Source organism: Arachis stenosperma, chromosome 8, assembly GCF_014773155.1.
Source record: "Arachis stenosperma cultivar V10309 chromosome 8, arast.V10309.gnm1.PFL2, whole genome shotgun sequence".
Lineage (NCBI taxonomy): Eukaryota > Viridiplantae > Streptophyta > Magnoliopsida > Fabales > Fabaceae > Arachis > Arachis stenosperma.
The window spans coordinates 52,580,624-52,593,986 of NC_080384.1; the positions used below are offsets into that span (position 1 = coordinate 52,580,624).

A 13,363-nucleotide genomic window follows, 5' to 3' on the forward strand; every position below is an offset into this window, starting at 1 on the left:
CGAATCAAACAGAGTAATTAAACCAAAGAAAAAATGAAATCCATTATAAATTAAATGAATGATGAATGAGATGGAGTCCTTAGGAAAAGAAGAAAAACCTCTTAATTTCCACTTTAATAATTTAATTTTCCCTTGCGAGGTAGCAGCAACAATGAACAATAATTAACGAATCATTGCATGAATGGCTTTGGAGCACAATAATAACCAAACCACCTTCTCTTTTATTTGGAGTTGGAAGAAGAGAGGTTTGACATTCTGAAAAGCAAAATTGGCCATTTTTAAAGGAAATCAGTGAGATAAATTTTCGGGTGGAATGAGTAAAACAACATGTAATAATCTATCTGTTTGTTTAGAAGAAATTAATAACCTAATAAATTAAAATCAAGTCAAGTTAGATTGCCGTTAAACTCGGTCATATAACTGCTTTTCTTTGAATTTCACTTTTACAATGTCAGCTGTTTATTGTAATTAAAATTATAGAAAAATAATAATGCAAATCTGTTTGACAGATAACTAACTCTCAAAACAGTTTTTTAATAATAAAAAAGAAAAAAATTTGTTTCGCAATAATGTTTTTTTTTTTTTTTACTTCGACCAAAGTATTTATTATCGAATAAAGTCACTAATCATTCCTTAATTTACATGTATTTGTTAGTGTTAGAGACATGTTTATTTATGTGCCTCCTCTTATTATTTTTAATTTTTAAGGAGAAGTGATTTCGATATCAGAATTTCTGTTAACGAAAGATCTAAAATTCAATTATTGCTATTGTCCAAAAATAAATAAATAAATAAATAAATAAATCTATACAAAAAATTCAGACAAATTCAAAAAAAAAATCGTACATTTTTTTATTGGGTTAAATTTAAAAAAAAATAATTAAACATTTTGAAAATCACTAAAGTACAACACTTTTAACTGTTTTGTGTTACTATTACTTTGGATCACGTAATAAGAATATAAGATCAGAAATTTTGAGGAATACTAATGCAACTTTAAGTAACATAAAGAATGTCTTAGAAAAGTTATTAGAAGTAACAAACAAATTAAGGTGGACTTTTATTTTCTTTTTCATTTTCTCAAAAGCATAAGTAGCTCAATTTTTTTGGAGTTATAGTTCACTTGATTTAGCAAGTTATCCTAAACAAAGTAATATATATGTGCGTATGAATACAAAATTAACTAAGTAATTAATAAAAAAATAATTAAAAAATTATATTATTGTTATCGGAGTAAATAGTTAAATTAGTCTCTAAAGATTACTCATTTTTTAAATTAGTCTCCAAAATTTTTTTTAATTAAATTCGTCTTTTAAATATTTTAAATTATTCATATTAGTCCTTCTATCACTTTATTTGTTGATGATATCAAAATTTGCTAATATGACACATTAAGTGATACTCCAACACACACTTAGGAGTCTTAATTGACTATTAACATAATAAGTTTATGAAATTAGATCAAATAAAAATCCAATTGTCGGGAGAACTTGAGGCATTGAAATTCCTCAATTTGGAGTTAATTTTATTTAATTTCATAAACTAATCATGTTAATAGTCAATTAAAACTTTTAGGTGTGTGTTGAGGTGTCACTTAACGTGTCATATTAGCAAATTTTGACACTATTAACAAACAAAGTGACGGAAAGACTAACATGACTAATTTAAAATCATTAAAGGACGAATTTGATTGAAAAAATCGTTCAAATTTAAAAAACGAGTAATTTTTTAAAGACTAATTTGACTATTTACTCATTATTATTAACATTAGACATTATTAAAAGTACATATGGTTATAATTTAAGACAGCCGGAAAAAATATAGTTTTTATATTAGATTATCTGATACAACAAAGAATATTTATTTATACTAATATTTAGAGATAAGTATTATTTTGATCTTTAAATTTGAGATCAAAATCAAAATGAGCCATAACATTATATTTAGTATTAAAATTATCCTTTCTAACATAATAATTTTTTTAAATGACATAATACTCCTTTGTCATCACCACCACACGACTGTCTTTTTTTCTATGGTCATGTGTTACCACCACTAATAATACCATATTTTAAATCTTTTAAATTCAACAATACTAAACTTCAAATCTTTCAAATTCAACAACAACAACAATAACAACAAACAGAGAGAGTCTAACTTCAGAAATCATTAAACCCTAATTTAAAATTTTTGAACCCTAATTTTAGAAAATTAGGAACCTAAATCTTAACTTACCTGAGGGCAACGATAGAGTTGCATGGTGGTGGTGGTAGTGCATGAGAATGGTGACAGCATTGCATGAAAAAGATGCAGCAACTGAGGACAACATAGAGGCGCATGCAGGGACGGAGGGGGATGTGCGGGCAGTGATGCTGGAAACTTGAAGAGAGTCGCAGTGGTGTGATAGGGGAGAAGACGAAGGCCAAATCGCGTCGTCGGTGGTGTAACCCCGGAGAAGACGAATAGCCAAATCATGTTATTGGTGGTGTGACATGAGACAAGACGGAGAGACAAACCATGTGGAGGGAGCTGACTAAAGAGAAAGAGAAAAAAATACTTTGAAGTAGCTCTGATGATAGAAGACAGTGACTTGAAAAGGGTGAAAACGGGAGAAGAAGATGAGAAGGAAGAAGGAGACTATGGAGAAGAGTGTTTTTATTTTGGTGATCAAATTTTATAAAGAGTAAAGTTGTCATCAAAAAGATAATTTTAATACTAAAACAATGCTTATCATAATAAAAAAAGATAAATGATGATTTTGATTTTGCCCTTAAACTTTAAGAAGCAAAACAATACTTTTACAACAACTTTCATAATATTCCAATTCTCAACTACTTTACTAATCATAATATACATTTATATCCTTCTCAATTACTCCACTAGTCATATTATATTCAAATATTACCTGTCAAGCTCAAGTATAAGCTAAAAAAATCATCTTTGGTTTGGACACTAAATTCTAAAAACGAGTAAGATAATGAGTCTTCGTCAAATATATTAACTATCTGATCCATAGTCTCAATAGAAATTAAACGAATATAATTAGTGGAATAGTTGAAAAGAGTATAATATGATTAGTGGAGCAGTTGAGAGTTTAGTGGAATAATTGAGAATCAGAATATTATGAAAGTTGTTGTAAATATTAGTATAAATAGATCTTTTTTGCTGTATCAGATGATCCAATACAACAACAAAGTGGCCAAAAAAGAAAAAAATTAAACGGAAGAGTGTTGATTCTTTATTAGAAAAAAATTAACTAAGCTCTGATACCATGTTATAATCTAAGATAGAGCTCAAAAAAATATAATATTTGTATTGGATCACTTGATACAACAAAGGGGAGACATATTTATATTATTATCTATAACAACCTTCGTAATATCCTAATTCTCAACTACTCTACTAAAGTGTCAACTACTCCACTAATCATATTATATTCTTATCAATAACTTCAGTAATTATATTAGGTGCTGTCTATGGTGGCTCTTAATGTTTGGTGGTTAAGCTGGCCATATAGACCCACCTATCATATATTGACACGCGAAAAAAAATTATCCAGTTGACTCAATTAATGGTTTTTCAAGAACTTTAACATGGTGCGATAATTTTCATAACAAGGTGCGGTAATTTTCTTCTTTTGTTTAATTACTTCCATAAAAAAAAGAATAAAATAATAAAAAAAGAAAATAAAAACCATAAATTTCTTCTTCTCGAAAGATTGAATGTGTAATATTTAAAAAAAAATTAGGATTTGATCCCGCTTTAGGGTGGTGAAGAACTTGCGACGGAGGTGTGGAAGACCCTCTTTGTTAGTATTAAGATGCGTTCCCATCGAATTTTGGTTGGGCTAGTGAGGTTAGATTTGGCAATTGAATCGAGAAACAAGTTTTCAGATTTGTTGTCACTTTCACTATTTTGGAGGTCCAGAAAAAAGAAAACATCACCCACTATCTCGACGTTGGAAGGATGGTGGTCTTTAGCGACTTGACTCCATAAAAAGGGAGAATAGGAAGAAGATATCACTCCTGCTCGCTTTCTTTGATTCTGTGGTTCTCTGATTTCTTGCTTTAGTTAGAGAAGGAAATTTTTTGGGGTTTCATTTCAGCTAAGAATATAAAAAGAAAGAGAACAGCTTAATTTTATTTAAAAAAATGGACATTAAAAATTACACTTACACTTTTTATTTTCTTAAATTTCACTTTTGTCTATACAATAAAATTTTAAATTACTAACACAAAATTAATGATAAGCAGCATTTTATGTATACGGTAAAAATTAATTATAATTTGACATAAGACAAGTGTCACTTTTTCATTTAATGGTCAATCCTTAGTCACCTATAGCTACCATTTTTAAAATCACGAGAGACATGGCCATTATATTATACTCTAATATCCCTCTCAAATTTAAGTAAAAACTAAGGATACAATATTGAGTTTGGATAATATATTCTGAAAACAAATAAGACAATAAATCTTGGTAAAGATATCAGCTATGATCTATAGTCTCAACAATAATTAGACGAATGTGATTAGTTGAGTAGTCGAGAAGAGTATAATATGATTAGTGAAGTAGTTGAGAATTAACATATTACGAAGGTAATTGTAAATATTAATATAAATAAGTTTTTTTTGTTGTATCAGATGATCTAATATAACAATAAAAAGGTAGTCGAAAAAGAAAAAAATTTAAATGGGAGAGTGTTGATTCTTCATAAAAAAAAAAAAATCTGATACCATGTTACAATTTAAGATATAGTTAAAGAAAATGTAATCTTTATATTAGATCACTTAATATAATAAAGAAGACTTATTAGATCACCTAATATAATAAAAATTTACGAACACTTTTATAATATTCTAATTCTCAACTACTTCATTAAACTTTTAACTATGTTTTCTCAACTGCTCCATTAATCATATTATATTCTAATATCTATTTTAAATTCAAATGGAAATTAACGAGATAATCTTAAATGTGGACACTAGATTACAAAAATTAATAGATCAATGAGTATTAATAAAGATATTAGTTGTTTAATCCATAATTTTCACAATAATTAAACGAAAATGATTAGTTAAGTAGTTGAAAAGAGTATAATATAATTAGTGGAATAGTCTGAAAATTTAGTAAAATAGAGTAATTGAGAGTTTAGTGGAAAAGATAAGAATTATAAAAATATAAAGGTTGTTATAAATATTAGTAAAAATAAGTTTTTTATATGTATTAGATGATCCAATACAACAATAGAAATGTGGCCGAATAAAAACTAAATAAGTGAGTATTAATTTTTTATCAAAAAAAAACTAAACAAACTCTGATACTATATTATATTTTAAAATAAAACTTAAAAAAATATAATATTTAAATTAGATCATTCGATATAATTAACATTGTCAATTAAACCTAAGATCTCATATCTAGTCCTAAACCCTTCAAATTAGTTTTAGCCCACAATTTTAATATTAATTATGTACGATATCTAACTTGATAAAAAAAATATTAGATAATAGCAAAATATTAATAATAATTTTAAATTTATCGTACATAACAATAATTTATTACTTAACTCACTTATTTATATAATTCTATAGAAGCTTAAAATAAAAATTATTATCATCCATGCTTAAAGAAATTTATGTCGATCTAATTTTTTTTCAATTAAATAAATGTATTTAAGATTTAAAATAAAATTATTAGAATCTAATTTATTCAATTAAATAATTAGTTATATAAGATATCTTATAGATTAATCTCATTCTTGAGGCTCAAACTTTTATTTTGTCTCTTTTTTTTTTCCTTAAGATTATTAAACAGTAAAAAAAATTATTCTAAAATATTTTACTTAATTATTTAATTATATATATTTTTTAATAATCATTTACATGTGAAAGATAACTCTTTGAAATAAATATTATTTTAGTTCTTAAAATTTGGGATTAAAATCGATATTGTTCCTAATTTTTTTTAGGTATAAAATAGTTCTAAATATTATATTTAATATTAAAATCGTTCTTTTGATAAATTTATTCTTTATAAAATTTGATAATTAAAAAAAATCTTATCATCTTCAATTAGATAAAAGTCCTCATTTTTCATCATCAATCTTCTCACCGTCGTCATCAGATGAAATTTCTCATCTTTTTACCATCATCATCTTCAATCATCAGCCTCCATTATCTTTCATTATTCAAATCACTTCGCTCTTTTTTACATTTTTTTCAATTTTTGCTCTATTCATCTGTCTGATCTTAATCTTATTTTTATCTCCATCAACCTAATCAGATTAACCATCACACAAGCATTCAGATGAAAAAAAAGAGTGTAAATAAAAATTTAGTGCAAAAAAAAGAAAAAGATGTCAGTCAAAAACTGCTCAAATGGCCAAACGCCTTCATTTCAATCTGCGAGAATTGCTCCAAAAGTCGGTCAAATCATGAACCTAATAGAAATTCTGCAATAGCAGAGGCCGTGAATCGTTTCTCTCGCTGTCGTCATAGTATAGCTCGAAGGCAACACCTCTTTCACGACCGGTGTCATCACTAAGGCTACTAACAAAACGGAAGAGGAAGCAAATTGTCTTATATTTCTAAATTTGATTGTTGGTATTTGATGGAAGTAAGAAAATGTGTTTAGTGGTGGTAGTAAGGATGGTTATGGTGGATGGTAAGATTGAAAGCAAAACAAATGTAAGGGTATTTTTATCCTAAAAATTGAAAAGGATGATTTTAAGACCAAATAAAATGTTGAAGACGATTTTCTATTAAAAATAATTAAGGACAAATTTGATTTTAATTCAAGATCTTAGGGATCAAAACTAGTAGGTTAATAACTATTGGTAAAGATATCAGTTGTTTGATCCATACACCCAACAACAACTAGACAAAAATAATTAATTGAGTAATTGGGAAGAGTATAATATGATTAGTAGAATAGTTGAGAGTTTAGTGAAGTAGAATAGTTGAGAATTATAATATTATAAAAATTGTTGTAAATATTAGTAAAAATAAGTCTCTTTTGTGTATTAGATAATCCAATATAACAACAGAAAGGTGGCCAAAAAAGAAAGAAAACTAAATAGGAGAGTGTTGATTCTTTATCAGGGAAAAATTAACCAAACTCTGATATTATATTACAATTTAAAATAGAGTTGAAAAAAATATAATATTTATATTGGATCATTTGATATAATTAGTACTATTAATTAGGATAAGTATTGTTTTAGTTCTTAAAAATGGGATCAAAATTGAGATCGTCCTTAAAATTTTTTTTGGTATAAAATGGTTTTTAACTTTAATTTAATATTAAAATCATTCTTTTGATAAATTTACCGTCTATAAAATTTGATAATTAAAAAAAAATCTTATCATCTTCAATCAGTTGAAAACCCTCATTTTTCATCATCAATCTTTTCACCGTCACTGTCAAATGAAAACCATCATCTTTCTACCATCATTATCATCCAACATCTTCAATCATCAGCCTCCATTATCTTCCATTATCTCAAATCATCTCTTTCTCACCTCTTTCCCTAATTTTTGCTCCTCTCATCTCTCTGATCCTAATCTTATTTTTATCTCCATCAACCTAATCAAATTAACCATCACATATACATTCAGATGAAAAAAAAGAAGGTGAATATGAATTTGGTGTAAAAAGAAGATGTCAGCAGAGAACTGCTCAAATACCCAAACACGTTCGTATTGATCTGCAAGAACTACTCTAAAAGTCGGTCAACTCACAAACTTGATAGAAATTCTGCAATAGTCGACAGCAGAAACCGCAAATCGCTTTCGTCGCTGTTATAATAGTATAGGTCGGAAGTGATACCTCTTTTTCGATTGGCGTCATCGCTAAGGCCATGAGAAAAAGGAAAAAAGAAATTCTCTCTCCCTCTCCCTTTCCTTCTCCCTCTCCCTAAGGCCATGAGAAAAAGGAAAAAGAAAACTCTTTCTATCTTTCTCTCTTCCCCTTCCCTCTCCCTCTCCCTCCCTCCCTCCCTAGTCCCTCCCAGTGGCGACGATGACTCTTCCCTACGCCAATGTCGTGCTATCATTCTCATCCTCCTTTTTTCTCTTTTTTTTCTTTCTTTCTTTAATATATATATATATATATATATATATTATGTGTTATTTAATTTGATATTGTTATTGTTCTTGAATTTGAATTATATGTTATTGTTGATGATGGATGAAATTAATATTTTTTAAATTTGATTATTAATATTTTATGAGAGTAAAAAAACGTAATGATAGTAATGGTAAAAATAGTAATGGTACGTAGATGATAAGATTGAAGACATTACAAATATAAAAATATTTTTATTCTATAAAATAGAAAGAATAATTTTAATATCAAATAAAATGTTAAAAATGATTTTTAATTAAAAAAAATAAAGACGAATTCAATTTTGACTCAAAATTTTAGAAATTAAAACAGTGCTTATTCCTAATCATTTTTATTAACATAATATACATAATTAAATATTCATATAAATTTTTTATATATATAGTAACAATATATTAAAATTAAATTTAATAAACAAATCTAAACATTCCGAAGTTGCACCTTGTGAAATCCAACTATATACTCAATTCAATATATAGCCAAGGGAATTATTCGGTGATCATTACTGGTGCAGTGGTGCTTACCTAAATCAAAGCTCAAAGTTAACCAAAAAAAAAAAAAAAAATCAAAGCTCAACATAAACATGAATTAGGTTTTACCGTTTTACTTCAGCCTTAGGGCAAGTTGAAGTTACAGCACATATGAGAAACAGAAAATGTGAATTCAAGTAAGGAATCACATATTAAGTGATAGTTATACATAATATATTATATACACACATTTTTCTTATGCATAAATGATCAAATTTATTTTTAAAAAATTATTTATTTTAATTTTTTTGTTAATTATTTTTTTTTTGGTAAAAAATTAATTAATCACACTAACCTTTCTATCATTTTTCTTATTTCCAATACTTTTTATTACAATAAACACTTAAAAATTTTAATTAACTACTAATATGATAAATTTATAAAATTAAATCAAATTAATTTAAATTATAAAAAAATTTAAAATATTAAAATTTTTAATTTAAAATTAATTTAATATAATTTCATAAATTTATAATATTAAAATCAATTAAAATAGTCAAATATATATTATAATATTATTTAACATGTCATATAAATAAATCATAATACTATCAACAACAAAAAATCCTAATACTATCAACCAAAAAAAGTAATAAAAAAAATTAATATAACTAACTTAAAATCTTTACATGATGAATTTAATTAAAAAAATATTTCAAAAATCAATTTGAAAAACAAATTACTTTTTAAAAACGACTTTAATCATTTTTTTTTATAATACAAATATCCATAACCGGAATTAACTAATATCTTCAAAATGAAAACTTCGTTAACGGAGTATATCTTTAGTATGAAACACACTACACACACAACAGTCAAAGATTTAAACTTTTGACACGATATCTATGATTCTAATTACTAACTAATATATATATATACATAGATGGAAACATGAAATTAAACCAACTAACGCAAAAAAAAAAAAAAAAACCCTTCAATTGTTCATCGCCGATCTTCTATTAGTTCAATATGCCTCTTGATTATCACCCTGTACCAATCCAAGACAATAGCAACCACAATTTTATTAGAATTTGATGATTATCATTAACCAAATATATAGAGAAAGACAAAAAAAAAAAAAAAAACTTCAAATATCCAGATTTGATATAATTTTTCGAACATATTTAAAAAATAAGAGATTTTTATATTTAATAACTTTATGCCAATTAATTTTTCTGCAAATCTTTTCGGAAATACCTTTGAATTTCTAAAGATAAAAAATTCATGAACTTTCTCAACATTTTATCCTAACGTTCCACAAAAATTTAGATCAAATATACAATTTTAAATACAAATTATTTACTACTTAAAATAATATTTCATTCATTTTTATTGTATTTTTAAATCTTTCAAAAAGAGTGGCTATTTTCACCATTTTAATAATTTACCCTATGCCAAAATCTTCTTAGATTAATAAACAAATGAAAATACTCTTTACATTAAAAAATTAATTATTTTTAGCCATAACTTTTACCTTCTTTAATAAAATTTACTTTTTTGGTCAGTATAAAAAAATTTGTTTAGTGAACTTACTTTCTTGGATAGCTTATTTAGTGTCAATCACAATAGCTTATTTGTTATTACAAAAAAAAAAAAGACTTATATCAATCTCTTTTTTGTAGCAGCAAAGAAGCTACCGTGATTGATACTAAATAAATCCAAAAAATTCAGGGTTTGAATAATAAAGATGCTATATAACTAGGGTTTGCCCATCTTAATAATCATATTCGGGTTCAAGTCTTATGGGAAGAAAAATGAAGCCTTAAATAAACTTATGTAGTGTGTGAGTACGTTGTGTAGGTGTGTAATACATGAGTAATGCTCAAGATTTTTTACTATCTAAAAAAAAGTGTGTTTATTGAACTTACTTTCTTGGGTATGATAAAGTCAACAAACTTCTTCCTGGGCTTGGACCCAGTGGGAGATTTCTTGGTTTGTTGCTTGTGAATCTTAGGATGGGCCTGGATCAAACTGGGCTGGTTGTGGGCCTGGCCCCTTCCAGTAACATATCTCCGTATGTGCTCTCTGACGAACCTCTCATACAAGAAAGCAGCACCCATGAATTGTGGCAATACCAACCATGCCACAAATAATAACTTCACGTCATACCAAATTATAACCCTGCAAATTCAATTCCCCAATCTTATTTCATCTCATTCCATTATTCATAGGCATGAATAAAAGATCCGTAAAGTATATTTTTGTCTTTAAAATTTATTAAAATTATAAAAATACTTTTAAATTTTAGAGTAAAATGACAAATAAATTCTTAAAAATGTATACTTTAAACAAATTAGTTTTTAAAAAAAATAAATACCAATAAAATTTTTTAAAATAATAAATGTTGACACACTATTTTAAATTAATCTTTATAATTAGAGTAAAAGATCCAAATTTAAATTAATTTATCCGCGTTTGTTATTTTAGAAAAATTGATAATTTTTTTAGAATCTAATATGTCTGAAATATAAATTCTCAGAATTTATTTATCACTTTACTTTAAATTTTATTTTGTTTTAATTTTGTCTTTAAAATTTCTAATTATGATAATTAATTTTTTCAAAGTTAACCTTTAACTCATACAAATTAGACATAATTGTTATGTATTATTATTAAATTAATTTTCAATTTTTTTAAAATTTAACTATCAAAAATATATTTAATACAAATAAAAAACTTCAAACATAAAATTAAAACAAAATAAAATATAAATGTTTTAAATTTTTTTAAAAATTTCAACAACAAAAAATTTCCTTTACCCACCATTTAATAGACGTATTTTCTCTTATAGATAAAACACCAACATAAAGAGAAAAATAAGATATAAAAATTCTAAAACCATAATTACCATAATCGAAGCAGATTATTCGTACAAGTATATATGAAAATAAAATACAAGAGCAAGGTATATTGAAAACTTACCACTCTAAAAGAGATTCAAGAACAATTTCCGCAAGTGTGAGAAACGAATAGATGATCCAATAAGCAAGCCACTGTTGATCATCTACCTTTGATGGAGATTCTATGGCTACCACCGATGCATACCTATCATAATCATAACAATAATAATACTATTATTATGAATACCTTTTTTTTCTCTTAATAAAAAAATGAATTAATTTTGATACTTACAAAGGGTACACTAGCGTCAAAACCGGTCTGCAAGAAAATAATAATACATGATGCATGAATTAATTAGTAATTAGTAATAATTATTCAAGATATGAAGCCATAAAAATTAAATAACACAAAATTTTGAGCTAAGAATTATTACCCAGCAAGGGAATGAAGGTGTGTGAGCAAAGTCCACAACTTATTGCCAGCCATATATATTATATATGTTATTTTCAAAAGAGAAGAATTGAAGATGAAACTATTAGAAGCTTATTAATTAGTTTATGGAAGAGAAGATTTTGAGGAAGAAGAAGAAGAAGAAGAGAAAGATATTGGAAAAGGAAAGTGATGTGTTTGTTTGATTGATGATGAGGTTTGGCCACTTGTCCAAAACTATGAATGTGTGAAAGTGAAGTTACAAAATCTTCAACTTCCTTGTTTATAAAGAAAATCATATCACTACTTGCAAGGATCCTTGGGCCCTCATTGGAAATATACACAAAAGAATGTAAACATAGATAGATATCACAATTTTCCTTTTTTTTTTCCTTTTTAATTATTGTATTTTAGGTGATATATGTATATAATATTTTGATATACAATTTTTTTTTGTCCTTTTCAAAGAGATTTTAGTCTATCAATTTTTTTTTCTAAAAATATATTTTTAAATTATAAATTGTTAGTTTTAAAAGTTAATTCTCTGATTAAATTATTGTTTTGTATACAAATAATAATTTAAAATATTTAATTCAACTATTTAATATAATATATTAATATTTAAACTATTAGTTTTATATAAATAATAAAGGTTAAATATGTGATATTAGTAGAATGAAATGTAAGAAATATACATGTTGACCAAGTAGGACAAGATTAGTTAGATTTACAATTATGGTAAATGTTGAATATGTGATATTATATTAGAACGAAATTTAAGTAGCGTTTCTTTTTATATACTGGAACTGAGATTGAAAATTGAGATTTAAAATTGTATTTATTAGTTAATATAAATTTTTGGTTCTTTTAGTATTTCTAATAATAAAAATACAAAAAACTAAAATAAATACAATAATATGAAAATTTTAATAATATTTTTAAAAAATATATTTTTATTTAACTTTTTAAATTTATTATAAATTTGTATATTTATTTTAAATTAAATATAATATTAAAATATAATAATATATTTTATATTAAATACAATATAAAATTTTAATTTAATCTTTGTCTTTTAATTGTTTTATTTATCCCAGTTTCTTAATTTTAATTCTTTTTAATACAATTTTAAAAAATATCCATGTTAACCAAGTTTGATCAGATTAGTTAGATAAAATGTGAATATATATATATATATATATATAGGTTAATATTTAAACTATTATTTTTATATAAATAATAAAGGTGATCATTTATATAGGCGCCAAGTGGGAGAGAAGAGGAAGTATCGGATTCTCAGTTTCTGACTTTAACGTGTCACAATAATTATAGCACCGTCCAAGACTAGAGAATTGAGATGCTTCATGTCATAATTAAAACAAAAATATTATTTATATATTAAAATTGATTATTAATATATTTTATATAAATATATA

The 13,363-nt window shown here is 25.4% G+C and overlaps 1 protein-coding gene across 1 annotated transcript; it reads right to left on the reverse strand.

The window, feature by feature from the left end:
* Positions 1–9,340: 9,340 nt before the first annotated feature.
* Positions 9,341–12,193, reverse strand: LOC130945014 (HVA22-like protein e). The gene is made up of 5 exons (XM_057873651.1): positions 11,932–12,193; positions 11,790–11,816; positions 11,580–11,702; positions 10,526–10,778; positions 9,341–9,645 (listed from the first exon to the last, which is right to left on the reverse strand). The coding sequence occupies exons 1-5, from the start codon at positions 11,982–11,984 to the stop codon at positions 9,622–9,624; spliced, it is 480 nt and encodes a 159-aa protein (XP_057729634.1). The 5' UTR covers positions 11,985–12,193; the 3' UTR covers positions 9,341–9,621.
* Between the last annotated feature and the right edge of the window lie 1,170 nt (positions 12,194–13,363).